Source organism: Macaca nemestrina, chromosome 9 (assembly GCF_043159975.1).
Source record: "Macaca nemestrina isolate mMacNem1 chromosome 9, mMacNem.hap1, whole genome shotgun sequence".
NCBI classification, from domain to species: Eukaryota; Metazoa; Chordata; class Mammalia; order Primates; family Cercopithecidae; genus Macaca; species Macaca nemestrina.
In genome coordinates this window covers 44,551,328-44,576,476 of record NC_092133.1, presented here as the reverse complement: position 1 = coordinate 44,576,476, position 25,149 = coordinate 44,551,328, and the positions used below count along the sequence as shown (strand labels likewise).

The 25,149-nt window shown below is 40.7% G+C and overlaps 1 protein-coding gene across 2 annotated transcripts in view; it reads right to left on the bottom strand.

Moving 5' to 3' along the window:
• Positions 1-4,592: 4,592 nt before the first annotated feature.
• The window catches only part of LOC105480684 (lipase A, lysosomal acid type), a 39,010-nt gene continuing 18,453 nt past the window's right edge, over positions 4,593-25,149 (bottom strand). For both annotated transcript variants that reach the window (XM_071069531.1, XM_071069532.1), the window contains exons 4-10: positions 19,599-19,797; positions 18,291-18,400; positions 16,195-16,331; positions 14,830-14,976; positions 13,652-13,723; positions 6,977-7,048; positions 4,593-6,088 (exon numbers count right to left, since the gene is read on the bottom strand). In XM_071069531.1, coding sequence (XP_070925632.1) covers positions 5,855-6,088; positions 6,977-7,048; positions 13,652-13,723; positions 14,830-14,976; positions 16,195-16,331; positions 18,291-18,400; positions 19,599-19,797 — 971 coding nt within the window. In that variant the 3' untranslated portion in view covers positions 4,593-5,854. The remainder of the gene's footprint in view (positions 6,089-6,976; positions 7,049-13,651; positions 13,724-14,829; positions 14,977-16,194; positions 16,332-18,290; positions 18,401-19,598; positions 19,798-25,149) is intronic.

Below are 25,149 nucleotides of genomic sequence, written 5' to 3'. Positions count from 1 at the left end.
GCGCGTCCCGGGGCGCTAGGCCAGCGATCGGAGCCGGGAGGCACCACACAGCGGAAAGAGGGCTTCGCGGCAGCCAGGCTCCGCTTTGCCGGGGAAATGCTGGATTTAACGCCCAAATGCTGGATTTAACGCCCAGTCTGCGCCAATCAGGCTAAAAAGCCGTTGTATCTCAATTTGGGGTGGGAACACTTAATTCAGCAAACCACCTGCGTTGTTCATCAAGGGAAAGAGATGTGCGTTACTGAAGCCTCCCAGGAGGCTGTTGAAGGACCAGGTGATGTCGCCACTACCCCGCCCTTCCCCTTGTTGGCTTTGCGGGGCCAACTGGCCCTCGCCCTCCGCCTTCCTTCTTTGAGTCCACTCCGGGCCCACAGAGCCGGGCTAGGGGCTCGTCTCTATCCCCTGCGTTTCTCCGCCACCCAACTGGGGTCCTTGGGCCAAGGACCACCCAGCATAAGGAGGTCGGTACAAGGAGAGCTCTTGGGAGACCCTGGGAACAGCACAAAAATCGTCGCGTTCAACGCGGAGTCTGACACATGACACGACACAAGAGTGCCTTAGAGGATAGATGTTTTGGACACCAGCTTTGAAGCCGAGGAGCACTCCTGATTCTTGCTTAGTGTCTTGTATCTATGTGGTTGGGTCCAGCCCTTCACTCCTTGAAGCTTGCATTTTCTTATTCTCCCCGATTCCCCACAAAGGGAAATTGAGAGTATTAAATGGAAAAATAATGTCTACCGTGTAAAACCCACTTACTAGGTGCCACAGATTGGCTGAATGTTTTATTTGAATAGATTTTATCCAATCCTCAAAAGAGCTGGCTTCCTCACCCTGCCGAGAAGTAGGATTATTATCACTGCTGTGGGTTTACAGGAGTAAAATCATAGGCCCTAGCACACAAAAAACACACGAAGTAATATGCATGGTATTTTAAATTTGTACTCCACGTGTTACCTAAAGAATAACTGAGAAGTTTGAAATTAAAATCAAGTAAGGTTATGTAAAGAGAAATAAAAGATACAAAGCAATCTATTATGAGGAAAGAACAAATACTACAAAAATATGGACCAATATATGGACCTAAAACTATGATAATAGATGGTATATATGCATACATATGATATATATAATAGGCCAATTCATAATATATAATATATAGGATATAGATGCATATAATAGGCCAATTTGTAATTCAGAATCTCCTAACCGGTGTGTGTCCACTAACTGCCACTGATGGAATACTGACATTCCTTAGATGCTCATTCCCAGGAGCCCTCAGTAGTAGCCTCCAGCCCTACAGTAGCCTTTTTATTTAACCCAGTGTGCCATGAAAATGTTATTATATTCTGCTGACATATTTGCTATTGATGAGATAAAGGTCCAGAAGCAGCGTTGAGTTTCTTGACAGCCAATGCAAAAAGGGAACGAGGTTGAATTTTTCTGATGCTGCTGCTTTGATTTCTCTATGATAGCAGAAAATAGGTATAATGTAGGCCCCTGGTTTCTTCCAATTAAACAACCTGTCCTTGCTAGGCTGTCCACCTCCACCGCACCACCACCCCCCCAACCTCTCCCTTCTCCAGTTCTGTTTTCAGTTCACTTTTAGGGCAACCCAGAAACTTTTCTTTCTCATTCCTGCTAGATGTGGTCTTGTCCTTGATGCAGTGTTTCAGAGAAGAGCGTCCTTCTCACTGCTCCAAAGAGACCATTAGAGCTCACTTTCTCAGCCTTACAATTGGGTTTCTGCTCATAAGTAAAATATCGCTCAAATTTACCCTCAACAGAAGTTAGCCCTCAAATTTCCTTTCAGCACACATTGTCCTTTTCTTGTGGTCTCAGTTATCATGCTTGGGTGCTTTGGTTGCTCTTGCAGATTTTTTTTTTAAGTGAGTGGGATTGGCAGGTTTGCTTAATTTGGATTTAGCTGCTAGATTTGCTGTCAAGACTGTCTCCTTTGAGCCCCCAGCCCCAACCAACCCATTCATTTTCTGCTTTGGTGCATCCATCATCTATTGCTGTTAGAATAGTGTCCATGTACTGATTACAGAAAGCTGTGGGCAGTAAAACTTGAGAGCTCTGGCTTCAGCCTGCTTTGTCCAGACTCTGCCCGCTGACTTTGTGGCATTTTGAAGAATTGCAACTAAGCTTCTCTGCCATCTCTGCACTTGCAGCTGACCAGGACAGAAATTTTTGTCTAACATACAAATGCAAACATCCCAGGGGAATTGATGAATTACAGTCGTATTAGTTCTCCACTCTATATCATGTGGAATGCTGAACAATATATCAGGTAACCAAAAACAGTATCACTTAATGGACCAAAATAAAATTGAACACTATCAAGTGCTGACTAAGATGGTATCATTTCTTGAATTTGGCACACTTGCACCTTTGAACAGTTTTCATTTGCACAAGCATGTAATAGCTTGCTAGATGAATAGGTCTTTTTAGAGCACCGGGTGTATCTTCTAGGACTTCTCACAGTGCCAAGCATTGCGTCTTTTATATAATGAGTGTTCAAAAGATATTTGTGGACTCAAGATTCATTTTAAAGGATATTAGCTGTAAGTTGAGGCTAAAAAATAAAATCTTTTTTTTTTTAATTTTTCTGGAGTACCGCTTGATGTAGTTTGGATCTACTCACCTATAAAGATGATCTTCCCTAAAACGGTGTGTTTTCTGATTAGAACTTTGCCCACACCATTTCTTGTCCAATTGATAGTTTTCCGCAAAAAGGGGTGTTGTCTGACAGGTAGCATTAGGACTTTGGCCATGCCATCTCTTCTCCAGTTGATCATGGCTTCCTGCGTATCATTTTTGTATTGGCATGGTTTCTCTGGCAGGGTTGGAGGACAGGAATCCTTTATTTTCTGCTTATCACAGGAGTCAAGTCACTTTTCTGAGAGTACAACAATCAACTCTGTGCACACTAATCACAATCTCAAAGTTATATGGCACCAACTTACCAAAAGCCTGTGGATACCGCTCCCCTTCCCCCAGCAAATAGAACATGTAGGTAGCAAAGCCTGTTACCAATCACATCATGCCTTTTTTAAAATGACCTTTATGATTTCTTTTTCTTTCTCAAATTAGGTAAAGCCATGTGGGCATCTGTCTGACCAAAACTGTTCCTGGATATTAGAGATGTATAGTGTTATGTAACAGGGAAGACTCGTAGAGGTGGAATGATCTCGAATATCAAAATCTAATCCTTCATTTTAAGGACTAAAGATTAAAAATGCAGTCTTGGAAAAGTCAAGACAAGACTAACTAGGGTTAAAAAGCAAGTTACAGCCAAACTGAGCAGAAAAGGGCCAGTGTTGGTTCCAAGGTAAGTATCTCTTCAGGAGGAGTTTGGTGTTGGAAGGGGTCATTGAAGCTGCTTTTGTGTGACACCTTACAAAAGACTCAGAAAACATTAATTAGTCATGCCAAAAACAATAGGAGATGCTGATGAAGAATGTGGGGATGTCAGCTTCCTCCAGACACTCCCTTGATGCTCCTATTAGTCCAAATACTTGTGCATATTTGGTTTTAAACACTTCATATTTTGATCCACTTACATGTCACATATAAGTGGGCGCTTCTACTCACTCATACTGGTGAAACTCTCACCAACCTCTCTGAAACGTTTAAGGCATATAAAATCATCCCCATTAAAAAGGCATTCCCTTGCCTGTAGAGAAACAAATACTCGCCTCACCCGTCAAAGGGGTTATTGCAAATATCAAAGCCTTACGAAAAGTATTATTTTTAGTAATGCTAAGACAATTTGACAGAGAAAGAGTTTTGCTTACTTAATTTGGAATTGAACTTGAAATCTGCACCTAGCACAACATAATGAAGTACTGGTTGAGTAACTTTTAAAAATCAGAATTACTATTCAAAGGTGACTTTTAGTGTCACAACATATCAGGGTGACTTATCTTTTGAAAATCTCTTAATACATTAAAAACTAAATGACAAGAGATCAAATTACAGTATATTTTTAATGTTTACATTTAACAGATTAACACCTTTAATACCCACAAACACAAAATAATCATTATTTGGGGATGTCACTAGTCTAAATTTCAGTCCTATATATGTGTGAGGCTTGAGTTAAAACCTTTTCCTGCCATCCATCCCCCAACCACATCTGAAGTTCTGATCACTCATTTACCTATTAGGCAAATTTTCATTTTCAGTTTACATTTGAGGGGCAGCTATTCCTTGAGAAGGTTTGCCAGATGTTATCCACTAGGCAATAGTTAATTATACTCCTGAACAGAAATAATACTACCATGGCTGGCCATCAAATTACCAACCCGCTCATAAAGCAACAAAGTCCTCTACCTTCCCTAGAGGAAGAACGCTGGAGAAAATCTTAGAAAAAGTAGTGAGGAAAAGGAGCGTGGGAAGATTTGCAAGCAAAGCCAAGAGTGCCCTCTTGTGGCAAACAAAAAAATGATTTTTAAAAATCACTAGTTACTTGGTAGCCCTTCATTTCCCAGAGTAAACACATTAACTTAGAGAACAGTTCCAAGTCCTGCCACCGGAGAAAGGGGAGAATCAGACGGCTATTAAATAAAAGAGAAAAAACATACACACAATTCTTTGGGCCTATAAGGCTCACTCAATTTTATTGAAAAGTTTAAGTAAGACTTTAAAAGTTACAAAGTAGTATTCTGCCTGCCTGTATTAGCCAATAACAAGCACTGTATTGTTACTGCAGCCAAAGTAACTGTATCAGAAAAACATTAATTGTCATTTTGTCCACTGGACATTATTGTAAGGAAACGATGCTGCAAGAAAAGCAGACAAATATGGACTTCCCAACATAGAGACGTGAAGCAGGCGTATTTAAAATAAGGACACATATAAAACTAAGACACAAAATGAATCCCTGAGCTGAGCTTTCATCTGAAAACATCACGTTCACACTTCATTTGGGTGAAAATGAACTAGGACACTTCTCATGGGCAACCACGGGGCTTTGGTTTCACACAGATGTGATCAGTAATGACAGTAGCTGGCTCCAAGAGTACATTAATCTCAGAAAAAATAGTGGTATAGTCTCCACAGGAATTTGCTTCTCAGATAAGTAGAATTATGGCCTGCCATGAAATTAAGAGTTCATGAACATAGATGGTTGAGTGTATCGGTCTTCAAGCATTTAAAACATAGTTTTTTGGTTTTTTATCAGTGCAATTTGTTTTTGAAGACTCCAGAAAACTATTTCATTTAACCTGAGCAATTAAAACATGTGTCAAATCACAGCTGTCACAGTTAGGTTTCATAAAATTAATTGTAGAATCCTTATTACTGGCACAGCTGTGATATTTCTGGATTTGACTATGCACCTACTGCAGGAAAACATAATAATATGTCATTTAGATCTCTAACTACAAGACCATTAGACTAGAGCACTCTTTAAGGCAAGGACATGAAAACTGCATAATTTTATACCTAGCTCAAGTCAGTGACAGATTTACCAATAACACAATTTTAAAATTCCAACACTTGTATTACTTTGTCCTATGAAGGGCAAAAAGTCAATATAGTATATTTTAAATTTTTAAAATAGAATGGATATAATGACCTTTTCATACATCAATGATATTTAAAAGACTTAAAGAGACAATACTATGGTTGAGACACTGGCTTCCTATTCCAGTCCTAATCAAAGAAAAAATAGCTAGTATGTGTCTAATTGTAACTAGAGAGAACTGGGCATCTTCAAAGTTATCATTTTCTTGGATATAAAAATACAAAAGGCCTGGGAAAGAAAAACGAATGTTTTACAGAAATTAAGCAAAAACATTTTCACATGACATAATCATTGACTTGGTGGTACACAGCTCACATTCAGCTTTCACTGATATTTCCTCATTAGATTAATAATTTTATTATAAAGCCTCCAAGGGGCATCCAGGCCCCAGATGAAGTCAAGATGCTCCCACTCCGGAATGCTCTCATGGAACACCAAGTTGGTGATCTGAGTCAGTAAGATATTGATGTCGTAGACATCCGCAAGCCAGTCATGACCCCCACTCCAGACTGCAGTCGGCACAAGCATGTCCTTCACATTGTATGTGGGAGGGTAACTCTACAATGAAAAGGAACCACAGAAAGCCTCGTTGTTGTTGTTTTAATTTTCAAAATCACAATAAGCACAATCTCCATTAAACATTGTCTAATAAGTTTGACTAAGAATAACAAACTAAATTTTTAAAATCCCTTTGAGTATCTTTTCAAGTTACCATTACCAGCACAAAAAAAGAAATCTAACCCCAAATGAAAGAATGCTAATTATAATCGCCACTAGCTGTGGAGCTGCTACCCTAGGCTGGTCACCAAAATGAATGTTTAATCCCCGGCAAGGAAGGTGTTGTACTCCATAGGTAGTAGACGCAAGGCAACAGAACCAAGTGGCTGGAAAGAGTTTGGAGTCATGCCCTCCTACTTCCTCCCTTTGGGTGTAAGACAAGTCACAGAAATTCTCTAAGCCTCATTGTCCTCATGTTTATGTCAGAGATAATCATGTTTATGTCACAGAGATGTTCTGGGAATTAAATTTTAAAAACAGAGCAAAGTGTCTCACACTTCCGTGTATTTAGCGTGCTCAAAAATGCTAATTTTATTAGTACAGGGAAGAAGAGGCTTAAGCAATGTAATCTGGCCAAGGCCCCACAGCTACCAGATAACAGACCTAGTACTATCTGACTCTACAGGCTGTGTTCGTGATTACTCTGAATAATGCATAACAGTGATGATTCTTATTTAGAGCTGGGGACAAGACAGAGAGGAGGCCCAGCCCACAATATCAGCTACAAAGCTAGGATTGTTCTGAATGGACTGATGAAAAACAAACACTAGTCAACTCCCCCCAAACATTTCCCACAGCACCCGAGCCTAGCCAGAATCCTGATAGGCCAGGCTGGCTTTCTTGATGAGTTTTCAGGGCCCCCTTTAATGAAAAGACTAAAAACTTTACCTGGTTGTAATGAAAATAATTCTTGGCACTGCTTCCCCAGTCAAAAGCTTGAAACTTTTGGAATTTAACAGCCTAAAAAGAAGATAATTTAGGAAAGAATTATCTGACACCAAAGTTAGAGATAACATCCTAGGTTGCTGGAGCTAGCCACGACCTCGGAAATCAACTTTATACCAATATCCAGATTTACTCTTGATTTCCAAGGCATTATTTTAACTGAAATGGCATGGTTTTGCTCTGCTTGACTGAATGACTCAATTTCTCATTGTATGGTTGTTAAGCAGCTACCACCTGACACAAGAAAGCAGCTATGCACGTATGCTGTCAAATATACTAAATCAACAGTTGCTCCTGCTAGGGGAACTTTAGGCTGACATTTTCTGCTGAAATTTGCATCCTAAGCTTTTTCAAAGAGTTAGTGATTTTACTTGAGAAATATAGGTAGACAGATACATATCTACATACACATATATGTATATATATAGAGAGAGAAACAGATGGATATATATATATAGATAAAATAATTGTAATATACCATTGGCCCTCCATATCCACAGTTTTCCATCTATGGACTCAACCAAGTGATATTTTGCAGATTGAAAATATTTGGAATAAAACAATAAAAAATACAAACTTTAAAACACAGTATAACACCTACTTACATAGCATTTACATTGTATTAAGCATCATAAGTAATCTAGAGATAATTTAAAGCACATGAAAGGATGTGCATAGGCTATATGCAAATACTACACCATTTTATATAAGGGACTTGAGTATCTCTGAATTTTGGTTTGGGGGTGATGTCTGGAGCCAGTCCCCAAAGATACTTGAGGGACAACTGTATATTTTCTATGTACCCATTCTACTTGTCTAGTTATATTACTTAGTCAAATTTTAATGATCGTATTGATTAAACACTTTTTCTTGAGTATTGGTACCAGTATAATCACCAAGTAGTACTGCATGCCAGCACAACTCTAACTAGTTAGGGATACTAGAGCCATGAAATTGAAATTGTATTGAAATTTACATTAATTCATATTTAAAACAGTATAATACAAAATATTAGCAAAAAGTCATTTATTTTTAAAAATCAAAATAGTGCAAATCCATATTTCCTCTACATTCTCAAATTAAATGTATGTCAAGAATTAAACTCAAAAATTGGCAAGCCTGATGAATTGGAAATAGTAAGTTTTGCTGGACGCGGTGGCTCACGTCTGTAATCCCAGCACTTTGGGAGGCCGAGACGGGTGGATCACGAGATCAGGAGATCGAGACCATCCTGGCTAACACGGTGAAACCCCGTCTCTACTAAAAATACAAAAAACTAGCCGGGCGTGGTGGCGGCGCCTGTAGTCCCAGCTACTTGGGAGGCTGAGGCAGGAGAATGGCGTGAACCCGGGAGGCGGAGCTTGCAGTGAGCCGAGATCCGGCCACTGCACTCCAGCCTGGGCCACAGAGCGAGACTCCGTCTCAAAAAAACAAAACAAAACAAAACAAAACAAAACAAAACAAAAAAAAGGAAATAGTAAGTTTTGGTCACAAGGTGGCGCCTGGTAAAAAGAAATGCCCAGACATTCTTTGTCAAAACTGCTTTTGATTTATGTGAAGTCTGTTCTTATCAACTACATACAATTCTACTGTTTGATGTAATAAAAGACAGAGTGAGATGATACACTACAGGGGATTGTTACAGGACAAATGTTTGGCATCTGTTTTTGCCATTGCAAATGACAGATATTAAATACCTGTGGCATATTTAACAAGCAAAACAAAATTTGGATTCACAGCACCTGTTGGTACATCTGTTCCCCATCTTTGTCAGTGAAAATATATTGATGCAAACTATTCTGCCACTGAACACAGACAGCAGTTCACCACTTTGTCACATGTCCTTCAGCATGTATATGAAGCACCAGCGAGAGCACAGAATACAAAGCTGAAACTTGCCTATAGCTCAGACTGAAGTTCTAACTTTGACTTTGTGCTCAGAGTCACTTAGGACATCAAGCTATCCACTTGAAAGGGTATTTCAAAAGAAAAGTATTAAGATGATTTACAGTAACAAAAACCTGGAAATAAACTAAAGCCCAATAATAGATATTTGGGTAAATATGTTACATAAATATATACAAGGAGTATGCCACTGTCCTAAATATAAATAAAATAGAAACAGAAAATGCCTCATAAATAATCTCATAAACAATACTAAGTGGAAAAAGAAAATGAAACTGAATATACACTAAGGTTATACTTCTGTGATAATCATATCACAGAGTATATGTAGATAATGATCAGGAGGAAACAATAGTGTTAGGATAAATGGTTTTAAAATGAAATTTAAAAAATTATATTTAGGTTTTGAATGGTAACAAAAATGTAAACAGGTTCAACTTTTCTAAAGTACAATATGTATCAGAAGTGTTAAAGCTATGCCTACCCTCTCCCTACTAAGTCTACTACTATGAATGTATCATCCTAAGAAAATACTCTGACTAACATATAAGGACAGATGACTTACGACTGCAAAACAACTATTGCTGTAAAAAAATGATAATAAAATTCAAGCAACAGAAAACTGCCCTTTATGACAAATATTTTGAAAATTTAGTTACTGACCTGGAAAGGCATTTTTAATTGGGACAGAGACTGTCCCCATGCCCATTCTTGCCTTCTTCCTTTCAGTAACAATCCCCAAAGCTTTCCCTAAGCACATGGCTGCCAGAATAGAAACCACATCCTCATCCTCCTGCGAGCAGCCAGTCTATGGCCATAACACTCACTTCTGAGCTGTCTCCTTCACACACAGTCACTTGCCCTGAGCTCCCTCTCCCCTGCCTTCCCGTGAGTTGGAAGAGACATGGAGGTGACCCAGGTGCAACCGGGCAGAAGAGAACAGCACGCCAAGGATGGCAGAGATATAGTCTGGAGGGAATTGGGTCCCTGCACGGCCTCATGGAACATAGCCAAACCCCCCACTGTCATCAGTCTGGGCCACCGCTCTCTAAACTTTATTATGAGAAAGAAAGAAACTCTTTATTTATCAGGTGTATTTTAGGGTCTCTAATACAACAACTAAGCTTGTATCTAACAAATATAATGACATTTCATTAAATGAATATTTACTTAAAAGCAGATGTAGTATGATCTGATTTTTGTAATGGAAATGATTATATTACAAAATTGTAAGATTATACCAAAATATTAATAGTGGCTATTCCTGGGTGCTAGATGTACAAGTCATTTTTCTTTCACTCACATATTTTCTAAAATTTCATAAAACGTATTACATATATAACAAAATGATAACAAATATCCTTTTTACAGTGTTCTTTAAAAGCCTACCAAAAGTATGCTTTTTCCCTTTAAAGAAAAAAAAAAAAACAAGAGCACATCATAATCATCTAAGGTACTTATTCAAACACAGATCCCAGGGTCACAGTCCTAGGAATTCAGAGTCTCCATAGGTCTCAGACAGGCCCAAGAACCTGTATTTTTAGTAGCACCTTAGGTAGTTCAGAACAACACTGGAAAGCTATGTTGGGATGGCCTTCTTCAAACAGGCAAGAGTACCCGGGCTCTGGGCAGGGCCAGGGAGAAAGTGAGCAGTAATATCAAGTCTTGGCTCTGGGGAGCTGTGATACTCATCAGGTTTATAAGGAGAATGGAAAGATGAGTACACTAAATTTAAAAGCCCACTAAAGAACGAGATATGGAATTTATTAACAAGTTAATACTAATTATTTAAACAAAAACTTCTGAATGTACTGTAAACAAAATGGCCTTTAAGGTCAACCCCAAACTCATACCACAAGAGCCCTCTAATGCCACATCTGAATTCTAGCCCCAGCCTGCCCGGCATCCAGGCCTGGTCACCTTCCACAGAAGCCTTTTCCTGCGCTGCCTCTTGGAGCCTGCAGCCTGCACCAGTGGCAGCCCCTAGTCAACAGCCCAGAGGAGGGAGGGCCAAAGGGAAGATCTGACACAACGGCTGCACAAAGCAACCAACCATTTTATTGACAAAAGATGGTACAGTGGGCAGAAGAGCAAAGGACCAGGCTGCCTTCTACAGCAAATCTGGGCTTTGCAAATATTCTGGAGGTATGTTCCACGGTAGCTAGAATCTAAAGTCACCAGGTCACAAATGGGGCACAGAGCAGTGCCCGGCCCTCAGCCTGCAGCCTTTGACCCTGGCTAGCTGCTGGATAAGAGGGCTGGAACAAGAGCAGTAGCCTGGATGACAGCCAATCCAACGTCTCTACTGCAAGCCCCATGCTCAGTGGTGGCCCAAGACACAGAAGGGCGAAGCAACACAGGTCTGTAATATAAAATAGGGTTGGTCTAGGACAGCCTTGGTTTCAACATTCCCAAGGGCCTCTGACATCCCAGGTCTGGTGGCCATTTGTCCTTTGCTGAGGCCTGGTGTGTACTGCGCGTGGGCTGCTGGCAGTCACTAAGCTGGTGGGAAAGCTCAGGATCTGCCTCCAGGCAGCTCAGTCACCCTCCATCATCTCTGGGGGTGCAAAAACTGCTGAGGTGACAGACATTGGGCCTTTTAGGAAAATGTCCATTAGGTAAGAGGTTCTAGGCATCCTCAAAAATGTAGGGGATTCTAGTGACAGGGTATATGAAGAAAACAAGTGACTATAAGCATAAATGTGACCAAGGAGAAAAGCAGAGACCTGAACCAAGAACCGAAATCCTCAATCTCTGTGAATTTGAGGATTTTTGAAGGTTTGGGGGCATTCCTTAAGTGGTAAGCATGGGCTGTTCAGCATGTCATGAACTATTGCGTTCCAGATGCCCCTCTTTTAGGCCACAACAAACTGCCCCTGAGGGACTGACATTTAACTCTCAGCCTTCTAGTTACTATAAAGGGCCAAGAGCCTGAGGACAGGCTCTTCCTAGTTCTTAGAGATGAGCCCCAGGGAGAGGAGAACTATGGCACTGTCAGAGTTCCTGGGGCAACTGAAGAAGGAGATGAAAGTATCAGGATGTGCCGAAAACCTGGTTGAGCAAAATAATCTACCAGGCAGATTTTTTAAAAATACAGATCCTCAGAAATAAAAAGGAATGAATACTGACATACACAACATAGGTAAATTTCAAAACAAGTATTCTGAGTGGAAGAAGCTGGACAAAAACAAGTATAAACTGCATGACTGTTCTCCTACAAGCTCTAGAAAATGCAAACTAAGCTACAGCGACAGGAAGCAGATCAGTGGGATGGAGGGGAGGGATGGGGGAGGTGTCACAAAGGGGCAGGAGGGACCTTTAAGGATGATGATATATTTCCTGTGTCGATTATGGTGATGGTTTCACAGGTGTACACAAACACTGAAATATATCAAATTGTATACTTTAAATACTGTATGTCACTTATACCTCAATAAAATTTTTTTTTTAAAAATAATAAAACTACTCGGGAGGCTGAGGCAGGAGAAACATGAACCTAGGAGGTGGAGGTTGCAGTGAGCCGAGATCGCACCACTACACTCCAGCCTGGCGACAGACAAAAAAATAAAATAAACCAAAAAATAAAAGTACAGATTCTCTAGTCCAAATGACTGGGACACAGGAGTCTTTGTTTTATAAGCCTGGAGGGTAGCCAATCTAAGAGTTCCACTATAATCCCAACTCCCAATACTTTTTTAAAGCAATGATTTATTAAAGGGTGTACTTTCTAAAGCAATTTGGTGATTCTGATGCAAGCAGTGACTGCCAGGTGTTTTTTGAAATTACTATTCAAGACACCTACAGTATCTTGGTTTAGGGCTTAAATGGTGAGTTGTTTCATATTGAAAATGAAGTTAGCTGAAAAATAAATGGCACAAAATTATGTCCTGAGGTAGAAAGAAGTCCCTGACATATTGTCAGGTGAAAAAAACAAAAGCAAGCTATAAAACAGTAAGCAGAAGAAAAATCAATCTATTTCTACATCTACTATTTCTATCCATGTCTTTAACAGCATCGCTTTGAAAAGAGGTATAGAATAGAATGCAGAGACATTCAATATCTATGGATATGCATTTCCTCTCTGTCTAGGGTTATAGAATGATTCTATTTTTATTTTAAGATAATTTTTTTCTACATGTAGTTTCTAAATTTTCTAGAATGAACATGACTTATTTAAGTGATAAAATAATCAAAACTGTATTTCAAAAGTCAGGGGCCCCCATTCACATCTATCATTGGTTTAGCTCCAGTTTATTCACTGCTGTTCTAAGCATATTGCGATCAGGGGTTAATGTTGCAACAGCAGTTTCTATCTTCGAAACAGCTTTAAAATCACTCTTTATGAAGCAACACACAAATAAAACAAATCTAGGACTCAATGAGAAAAAGATGGAGGGGAGGAAACGGGGAGGAAAAGAAAGGCAGGGAGAAGGAAAGGGAGAGAATATATTAACCTGAGATTTGAGGAAGGGAGAGGAGGGAAAAGAAAAATGTCAACCCCAGTAGCTGTTTGTGACCCACGTATAACACAGTGTGCCCCACTACAGATATCAAAAGCAACACAAGCACGATGACAAAAACCCAGGACTCTGCGGAAGAAAACCGGATCAGATGTGTAAGCAGGTTGTCTTTCTATTTGGGAAGGGTTTTCATGCCCAGACCTTTCTGATGTTGATTTTACATGAGCCCCAAATGCACTCCCGGAATGCCTACCTGGCTCCAGTGTAACATGTTTTGCACAGAAGTTCCAGCGGGAGAATGTGTTGTATATACATCCACTCTAGACTGCAAAATAAATACATTGAAATGAAGAATGAAAACAGCATTAAGGTGACATTGATAATAAACATTGTATTTTGCCCTTCAAAGCACTAAAAACTAGAGCCATAATCTCAAGTACATGAGATCAGAGATAGAAAAAAATTATTTGACTAAAAATCTGTCCTATAAAAATACATACAACCACACACGGAGTCCTTAAGAAGGAGGTGCAACAATATGGTAAGCACGGGACTGTGTGGGTTGCGTTTACAAGGCATGTTCATTTTCTTCTTCATGCTTTCATGAATTTCCCAAATTTCATATAACAATCACACCTTGCTTTAATTACCAGACAAAAGGAAAATGGCACTTAAATTCCTTAGGGCCTTTATTCCAGGATTTTAACCCTTTTTTTCAAAATGTCACATGACAAACTAACAAATAAATACATTCAGAAACACGAGCATAGTATTGGCCAAGGATTTACATTCTATAAAATAAAATGGGTTTACATTTTATAAAATGTATTTTTATAAATACACACACACTGCAAGCATACACATATGTGTATATAAATGGCCATTCCAAATTTAAATACTTAGAGTAATTTTTTTCGGGGGGTACATGTGCAGGTTTGTTACAAGGGTAGCTTGCATGATGTTGAGATGCGGGCTTCTATTGATCCCATAACCACAGTACTCAATATTGGCTATAGTACTCAATAGGAAGTTCTTCAGCCCTTGTCACTCTCCCTCCTTCCTCCCTCTCCCTCCTTCCTTTTGGAGTCCCCAGTGTCTACTGTTCCCATCTTTATGTCTACCACTTATAATAATTTCTAAAAGAAACAAATCACTAGAGTAAATATAAATATTACAACTTAATTTGTGACAGATCTCCTCATTCAATAGACTCCATCCAGGTACAACATAAGAAGGTGACCACAGCCAGCCTGAGGATAGCAGCAGGTGGTACCATATTCTAGGCATTGGCCAAAGTTCATGCTTGTGCCTCTCAAATGAAAGACCCTTCAGAGTTCTGATGAGGTCATTCCTGCCTCTCCCACATCATTCAACACAAATAAGCACATTCACAGATGAAAGAAAATCAGGTCTTACTATAAACATGCATACCATATTTAAATTTCTCTCATTAAATCCACACAGAAGAAAACAGAGATTTCCACAGAGCTCCTTCAGTATGACATGAGTGCAAACGTGGGTACCCAGCCACTTCAAAAACGCACTCTGGGGAAGAAATTCTTTGTCTCCAAATAAGTCCTACAAAATAAAAAGAAACCCAAGAACATCTCAGCATTTCATGCTGGTGCATAGGTCTCCATGATTCACCTCAGAAGCAGAGACAAGTACCCAGTGTCTCCACGAATGGTCTCAGGAAAGAATGGCAGCCAGTGGACATCAAACCAGGATGCTTTTGCAGAAGTTTACCAAAGCAAAATTCACACACTACAGAGGTGTATTGAAATTCTCCAAATGAAGAGATGGAGGGAGAAAAATAAGTTTACAGCAGACTTCTCCAATGGGAAAGGGCCTTAATGATCACCCCTCCCAGGGCCATCCCAAGTAGTTTTCATGTGACTGATGGATCAGTGGTTACTTCTAAGAAACAGTCAAGACTATGATTGATCAGTAATGTCTGCCAGAGGTGTGTCCATCTAATTCAATGCTATTGGCCAGCAGGCCAAATCCAGCCCACCACTTGTTTCTTGTTTTATTTTGTTTTTAAAAATTTTTTTATTGGCCGGGCATGGTGACTCATGCCTGTAATCCCAGCACTTTGGGAGGCCAAGGCAGGAGGACTGCCTTGAGTTTCCATCTTTCCTATTAAACTCTTCTAAATGGTCCATGAGAGATGTTATACCTGATTTCATGTATATATTTCTATACAGGATTTCATATGTGTGTGTGTAAACATATATTTCATAAAAGACACATACTGCATGCATAATAGACCATCTGCTCTTACCTAGCTTAAAACTCTTTTTCATGAAATCTATTTCCTCCTTGAACAGAGGTTTGGGTGCCACAGCTTTAGGGCAGAGCCCTGAGGAAGCTACTGGCTGTGTTTAGGAGCCATATTATAAAATACAATAATGATAGCGTTGTTAGGTCACCCTCAGTGTAGCTAGGGATGGGCTTTTGGGAACATTTCCTACCTGCCATCTCCTACATCCTCTGTGCACAGGCTCCCCTCATGGGATAAAGGGCAACACCACCAATGCTTAAATTATTTTCTCCCAGACTCTCCTTGCGCTCCCTGTGAGGTGGGCAGAGCTGTACTGACACATGCCAACCATGAGTACACGTGGCACCAGTGTGCAGGAAACGACAGGCCTCCGCAGCCCCCGGGTCTGGAAGGAGGGGTAAACGGATATCAAAATGCAGGGCAAGAAGGTAGATTCTCCCTCCACTTTCCAGTTCTTCAGATCTCGGAGGAAATACGTGGGGAGAGGAGAGGGATGGGAGGGGTCCAAGTACCTTAATGAGAAGATCTGGTAATCGCCCTAATTTGGCCATAGGGCTAGTACAGAAGTCGACTGAAACCACAGGAGCCAGGGCAAAAAACATTTTAATCCTTTTGGCCAGCTCAGGGATCTGTGAAAATGCTATAAAACCTGTGAGAACAAAGGGAAGAAAACAGGAATTCCATCTTCTGGGATTTCCTTCTCAGGAAACACAAAGGCCCACCCTCTCGTGGCGGCCTGAGACCCACGCAAGCACCACCACTAGCAGGAGGCAAAACACTTGACATGGCGCCCTCTGAACTTCCGTGTGCCCTAACACTGAATTTGGTTAAACTAGTCAATCAAGCATTTGTTAATGCTTGTTCCAAATCTCAACCTAGATAAGCACTGTAAGAAATCCAGGCTGGGGGAACCAGAAAATCTTCCCAGTTCCTTTTACAATGTAAATAACAGGCTGTATTTCCAAGAGCCTCACCCCATCACCTTTATGCCCCCCATGCCCCTCCTCCAACGAACAATTAACAGACACCACGTTCAAATAAACCACCAATGATTTCAAAGGAACTCACACATTTAGAATCCCCTAGCTTTAAAATATATTTTAACCCTTGCTGTGGTTTGACTGTGTCCCCAACCAAATCTCATCTCTAATTGTAGTTCCCATAATTCCCATGTGTTGTGGGAGGGACCTGGTGGGAGATAATTGAACCATGGAGGCGGTTTCCCCAGTACTGTTCTTGTGGTAGTAAGTCTCAAGAGATTTGATGGGGTTTTTTTGGTTTTTTTTGTTTTTTGTTTTCAGACGGAGTCTGGCTCTGTCGCCCAGGCTGGAGTGCAGTGGCAGGATCTCGGCTCACTGCAAGCTCTGCCTCCTGGGTTCATGCCATTCTCCTGCCTCAGCCTCCCAAGTAGCTGATACTACAGGCGCCCGCCACCACACCTGGTTAATTTTTTGTATTTTTAGTAGAGACGGGGTTTCACTGTGTTAGCCAGGATGGTCTCGATCTCCAGACCTCATGATCCGCCCGCCTCAGCCTCCCAAAGTGCTAGGATTACAGGTGTGAGCCACCGCGCCCAGCGGAGATTTGATGGTTTTATAAGGGGAAACCCCTTTTCGCTTGGCTCTCACTCTCTTGTCTGCCCTTGCTCTTCTGCCATGATTGTAAGGCTTCCCTAGCTCACAATCCATTAAACTGTGAGTCCGTTAAACCTCCTTTTCTTTATATATTAAGCAGTCTCTGGTATGTCTTTATTAGCAGCATGAAAACGAATTAATACAACCCTCTCTGACGTCTTGCCACCTGGTCCCAGAATGTCACTTCAGGAAGCAGTGGGGCAAAGGGCTCAAGCAGGCAAGTCATGAAAGAAGAACTATAAATAAAGAAAAATGCCTAACTCCATCTTTTTCTGGCAATATAACCACATGTTTTGAGACCCTTAAAAACATTCATATCTTTCATATAGTAAGGCTCCTTCTAGGAATATGTTCTAAGGAACGCATGTGACGGGAACACTAAGGTGTTAGTCATAGTAAACATTAAAAGGGAGATTAAATAAATTATAGGACAGGTTCCTAGCCCCTAATTACAAAGACTCTTGCTTGCTAGAATTATGGGCAATTTTTGTTTTCTTTAATTTTGCTAAATCTTCAGTTCTGCTTTTCTACAGTGAATATGCATTACTTATATAATCAGCATAAATTAAAATCATATAACTTTTCAAAATCTTTTGTAAACCAAATGTACCTGTAGTTAGTTATATTCCACTTAACTTCAGGAGGCTGTATATTTTCTTGTTTTCTTTATATAAGCCTCTGAATTTAGAAACTACTTGTTTTCTACCCTCTCCCATCCCTGTCTTGCTTTATCTAGGAAAACATATAATATATTGTGGCTTACATTAATTTCTTCAATTTCAAGAGAACCATATACCATGAATTTTCACAGAAGACTAAATGTTACCAAAATTCCTTATCTTATTCAATTTCTGCTTGGCATTTAAAAACAAATGGAATTTGAACTAACATCTTTTTATATATCACTTTTAAGAAAAGTACAAACTCTGTAATGAAGAATTTATACCAACTTCTAGTTTTATTTACATACATACCTATTGTGGTGCCTTGAGAATGACCCACATAATACACTTGTTCTTGGCCAGTTTTATTCAGAATGAAGTTAATGGAAGCTGGTAGGTCATATTTTGCCATCTCATCGTAACTGTAATCCAAGAAAGGAACTCTTTCATTGAAATAGTACATAAAATAGAAGAGCACACCCATACTGAGTATGCAGTTTGATGAGTTATCACAAACTAAACACAGCTGGGAAAACGAGCAGTGAGTCCAGGAAACAACACCAGCAGGACTGCAGAAGCCCCCTTGGGCTCTCTTCCAGTTGTGTCTACCAAAGGTAACTATTGTCCTCATTTTTCACACCAGAAATTAGTTTCACCTGTTTTTAAATATTTCTGTAAGTAGAATTATACCACGTGTATTCTTCTGTATCTGGCTTCATCCATTTTTTGCTGCATATAATTGTAAGTTGTTCATTCTTATTCTACTATAAAAATATACAACATTTTATCCATTCACTGCCGACATGCATTTGGGTAGTTTCCTGTTTTTCACTGTTACAAATAGCGTGACCATAAACCTATTCTTGTATATGCCTTTTGGTAAAAACTCTCATTCTTGTGTTTCACGTCCTCAGGGGTGCCTCTGGTTTTAAAAATGGGAAGCCAGCCTGGAGGCTGCTATAGTGCTGCTGACTTTCTCTGATACCTGGTACCAGAACATAGACCAAAACCCAAGTGTGCATATAGGTATATGCGTGCGCATGTTGCCATGGCAGGAGAAGAGCCAACCCCTAGCAAGTTCATACAATGTGCCAGGTTCTGTGGAGGCTCCTTCTCTGCATCCTCTCCTTTAAGCCCCCAGTGACCTTATGAGGTAGGTGTTTCTTATGCTCCATTTTACAAATGAGGAAACCAAGACACAGGAGACTTATGTAAGATGTCCAATGTCATATAGCAATTAACTGGTAGAGCCAGAAGTAAGAGGGAGGAAAGGAGAATTTCTGGAAAGAAGAAAAGTGAACATCTGGATTACATATTTATGGAGACAGCAGGAAAGTTATGGAGCAACATTTACCCAGCAGCACCCACACCACCAGAAATGCCAAAATAACTTAAGAATTCCTAACTAAATGTAAATCTTAATGTAATCATTTGCTTAAAATTTACCTAACTGCTAGTCATTAAATTCCTAGCAACGTTTAAAACCTTTCAAAAGACACCAACTTTCCCTCTCCTACAACTTCAGAGGTACCCACCTATCTGCCTCTTCTGCTGGAATCCTGTTGCCTGCTTTAAGAGTACTAAGGAAATACATCCATGCCATTATCAATTCAAACATACCTGAAAGCCCAGAATTCATCCTGAGAAACTGAGAGTGTCTTATGTTTCCGAGACCAGGTATTTCCTCTGCTGTTGCCCATCCACACGTCAAAACCAGCATCAGCAAGAATGAAGCCCAGGCTGCTGTTGGCAAGGTTTGTGACCCAGTTACTAGAATCCGCCAGCAAGCCATGTTGCAGGAAGACAACCGGTTTGGGACCTGAAAAACATTCATCGTTTAGGAGGCAGTAGCACCAAGCTTCAAAACAAATATGACATCTTGCTAAATAGAACATTCGTAAAAGATCCATAAGCAAATAATGAACTAGAAATAAATTGAAAGACTGAGGTGTTGATGTACTCCCATATAACATTAGTAAAGAATTTTTTTAAAACAGCACTGGCAAGGTAGCAGTGAAACTGGACCATTTTTTGCATGTCCACTAATAAGACACACTTATATAAGCAGCAAAAACAAAAATCAATATAATATATTTTTAAGAACTTGTAAAATGTTTTTACAATTTGCTTTCATAATTGCATTTCTCACAATAATTCCTAACAAAATAAACCAAAAGAAAGAAAAAGATCACACATAATGAGACACCACTATACATGTATCAAAATGAGCAACATCCAAAAACACTGAAAACACCAACTGCTGAACAGGATGGGGAGGAATAGGAAGTCTCATTCATTGTTGGTGGAAACGCAAACTGGTAGCACCACATTGGAAAAGCTTGGCAGTTTCTTACAAAACTAAACATACTCTTACCATATAATCCAGTAATCACGTTCCCTGGTATTTTACCCAAAGGAGTTGAAAACTTACATCTACACAAAAACCTGCATATAGATGTCTATAGTAGCTTTACTCATAATTGCCAAAATTTCAAAGCAACCAAGATGTGCTGCAGTAAATGAATGGGTAACTAAACTGTGCTACATCCAGACAATGGAGTGTTACTCAGCCCTAAAAGGAATTGAGCTATCAAGTCATGAAAAGACGTAGAGAAACCTTAAATACATATTACTAAGATCTGTAAAGGCTGCATTCTATATGACATGCTGGAAAAGACAAAACTATAGCGACAGTAAAAAAGATCCTGGTTGCCAGGGGTTAGGAGGGAGGAAGGCATTCATAGACACAGCAAAGAGGATTTTTTAGGTCAGTGAGACTACTCTGTATGATACTATAGTGGTAGATACATGGCCATCATACATTTGTCCAAAACTATAGAATATACAACATCAAGAGTGAACTGTAATGGCCGGGTGTGGTGGCTCACGCCTGTAATCCCAACACTTTGGGAGGCTGAGGCGGGTGGATCACTTGAGGTCAGTAGTTTGAGACTAGCCTGGCCAACATGGCAAAATCCTGTCTCTACTAAAAATACAAAAAAGATAGCTGGGTGTGGTGGTGCATGCCTGTAATCCCAGCTATTCAGGATGCTGAGGCAGGAGAATTGCTTGAACCTGGGACGCAGAGGTTGCAGTGAGCCAAGATTGCACCACTGTACTCCAGCCTAGGGGACAGAGCGAGACTGAGTCTCAAAAAAAAAAAAAAAAAAAAGTGAACCCTAATATAAACTATGGACTTTGTGTGAATGTAGGTTCATCAGCTGTAACAATTACAATTCCACTCTGCAGGGGATGTTCATAACAGGGGAGTGTGGGGACCAGAGGGTATATGGGAAATCTCTGTACCTTCCACTCAATTTTGCTGTGAACTTAAAACTGCTTTAAAAAATAAAATTTAATAAAAATTTTTAAAGCTGAATAAAAGTTAAATAGATAAAAAGGCTCACACACACAAATTCATAAATATATGTGTCTGTGTCTGCCTGTAAGAATTTATTTTCTACTCACCTGTACCTGAGACAGTGATACAGCAGAAAAAAAACAAAGATGTAGGAGCCAAAGAAACCTGACCTCAAGCTGCTTACCTATTGCTGAGACCATTCAGTTATTCAAAACAAGCCTTGCCGGGCGCAGTGGCTCAAGCCTGTAATCCCAGCACTTTGGGAGGCCGAGACGGGCGGATCACGAGGTCAGGAGATCGAGACCATCCTGGCTAACACGGTGAAACCCCGTCTCTACTAAAAATACAAAAAACTAGCCGGGTGCGGTGGTGGGCGCCTGTAGTCCCAGCTACTTGGGAGGCTGAGGCAGGAGAATGGCGTGAACCTGGGAGGCGGAGCTTGCAGTGAGCTGAGATCCAGCCACTGCACTCCAGCCTGGGCGACAAAGCGAGACTCTGTCTTTAAAAAAACAAAACAAAACAAAACAAAAACAAGCCTTTACTGAGTACCAACTATGTGCCAGGCATTCTTCTCAGCACTGAGAACACAGCAGAGAACAAAAACAAGAGGAAAAACAAATACCCCCGTGGAGCTGACATTATACTGACCATGAGTTTTATTCACTCATTTGATTGATTGATTGATTGATTGATTGAGATAGGGTCTTGCTCTGTGGCCCAGGATGGAGTGCAGTGGCATGATCTCCCCTCACAGCAACCTCCACCTCCTGGGCTCAAGTGATCCTTCCATCTCAACCTCCTGAGTAGCTGGGATTTCGGGCATGCACCACCACACCCAGCTAATTTTTGTGTTTTTTGTAGAGACAGTGTTTCACCATGTTCCCAGGCTGTTCTCGAACTCCTGACTCAAGCAATCCACCCACCTCAGCTTCCCAAAGTGCTGGGATTACATCCAGGTGTGAGCCACCACGCCCAGTCTGACCATGAGTTTTAGACAGCTCAGACAAACCTAGGCTCAACTCTGTCCTCTCCAAGTTCTGATGTGACACCTTGGGGAAACTTCTCCTAAAATTAGTATCACTTCCTGAAGAGTAGAAATGATAATACACATTTTATAGGACATAGTGAGATATGAGATATTATATGAAAAGTAGGTAGCAAAGTGTCTGACACACAGTAAGAGTTGACTATACATCAACTCATAGAATTAAGTTGCTTAACCAGCCTGCGTCTCAGTTCCAAAAATAATTATTAAGAGGAATAAGTGAGGTAAGTACCCAGCATAGTGACTGACACATGGGTCACAGTAAACAAATGAGAGCTTCCTTTGCCCTCTGCTCATTCTTTACAATAGTGAAAAACTGGAAATAAGCTAATTGTCAAGTGGTCAAATAATTCATTGAAATCCACTTGGTACGATAATTATCTATCGACCATGACAAGGACAGTGACAGCATAGAAAAGCTTATAACATACCTTGCAAAAGGAAAAAAAAAGCAAAATACAAAATTATAGACTACTCTGAATTATAGCTATGCAAAAATAATGTACACCAAAGAGGAGTGAAAAATACCAAGGAAAAATGAGAAGAATGATTTGTCCGGATGATAAGACTATAAGTGAATTGACAAATGTTCACTTCTGCTAATGTCCTAATATAGATTTGGTAACTAGCAAATTGTTTTTAAATGACAGTTCTGCTGCAAGGCAGCTTCTGTGGACCACTCTGGAAGGCACTGCTCACATACCTGAAAATATACATGGTACTCCCTGGAGTTGTACAACCTAGGGATGCTGTACCCTCATGTTGTTAAAATAGCAGGACCCCAGGCCAAGAGTATAAAATGATTCCCATAACTTTTTTTTTTTTTTTTAAAGAGACAAGGTCTTGTCTTATCACCTAGACGGGAGTGCAGTGGCATGACTGCTCACTGCAGCCTCAAACTCCTGGACTCACGTGATCCTCCCACCTCAGGTCCCTGAAGAACTGGGATTACAGGCATGTACCACAACATCCAGCCAATTTTTTAAAAAAATTTTCATAGAGGTGAGGTCTTACTATGTTGCCCAGGCTGGTCTCAAACTCCTGGCCTCAAGTGATTCTCTTGCCTTGGCCTCTCAAAGTGCGGGGATTACAGAAGTGAGCCATCATGTCTGGCTGCTGTGATTTTCTAATGACAAAATAGAAATGCCAGGGCCATGTAGATGAACTTCTACCCATGGGGAGAAAATAGAAAGCAAATAGGACAATATTAGGGCTGCTTTATGTGCTCATTTTTGCCTTCAAAGGTTCATTCTAATGTGATAGTAACAAGACTAAATTTACTATGAAAAGTGTATGTGGAAGGCACTGTGGTAGATACAGCGTCTTATGTACAGGCTTCTTGGCTTCAATGAAGAAGATGATAATCCAGCTGGGAAAATATGTAAAATGATCATTAAAAATTCAAAATTATAAACATCAGTGTGACAATAATAATTACCAAAATTAATTCATCACTAAATTATAGTTGAAAAATGTGTAACTGCAGGCAGCAGCAGCATCTCATGGTAACTGTACAATGCAGTGAGAATGGTGACCGGGAGCTGTACGATGCAGTGGCTCTGCCCTACTGATGGCGCCCAACACTTTCTAGAAAGAGGGGCTTTCCTGCTCATGCCACAGCTCCTTAGGTATGTTGAGACACTTTTCACCCACCAAGAGTGATCGGGGACTAGGCCATGAGGAAGGCGACTTGACTTTCAAAGGCCAGGAACGGGATGCTCCCACAGGTCAGGTCATTTCCAACAAAAACAACTGCAATCGTCTTCCCTCAGGATGGAGAGTCAGAGTGAGGCAAGAGGAAGGCTCGGTAGGTGGCCTAATTCCTTGGCACTTGTTCCAGTCTGTGCCTCTGTAGTTAACACGGAAAACCCGGGGCTGCCTAGTCCACTCCTCAGGGGAGAGTGTCCAGAGAAAGGCAGGAATGGTTTGAAACCAGAGAGGGCCCTGGGGCAAGGATAATTGCGAGAGGAGGAGGAGGGTGATGTGTGGCAGCCAGGCCAGGACAGAGGCTGGGAGGGGAGATGTTGGCCAGTGCATGGGACCAGGACTCAGCTCCCCACCTTCTCTCGATGGGAATGTTCAAAATTTCCCTGAAGTCCCTGTACTTCCCTCTCTAACCTCCAGGAGCTTTGAATGGGGAAATGTGGAAGTTGACAAGTTGAAGACATATCAGGAAAGTCTTTAAACATCCCCAATAAATAACTCCTGGATTCCCAAGGGCAATGAGGAACTACTGCAGTTTTCCTGGGAGGTGAGTGTGAAGCAAGGAATGGCATGTGGACAGCTGGAGCACACGCTACCCAGGAGACCATGCCTAGGGCGGCTGAGCAGCTTCTAAGAACATCTGTAAATACCCTTGTTCCACCAGACCTAATTCACACCTGCACAACACTTTTCTCAGGGAATTACTTTATCCTTTGAAGGAGAGCCTTCTAAAGAACAAGTCAAAGCCACTATTTTTCTAATTGTCCTTTTTTGTTTGTTTGGGTTTGTCCATCCCCTACTTCAAGCTGAATACAAAAGCTCAATTAACAACAGACACAAAAGAGGCACCAGATGGGAAGGAAACAGTGAATCTATTCTTTACAAGCTAAATGTTTTCAAATCTGGAGAATCCGGGCCAAGCACTGCAAAGGGTACTGCAGACCACACTGTTTCCTCATGGGAAATGCTGGCAGATGAGGAAAGCGACTGATGAAGAAAGGTAAATGTCTGACAAATGGCATGGCTTTAGAGCAATGGAGGCCACTCAGCTGTGTCCTCCA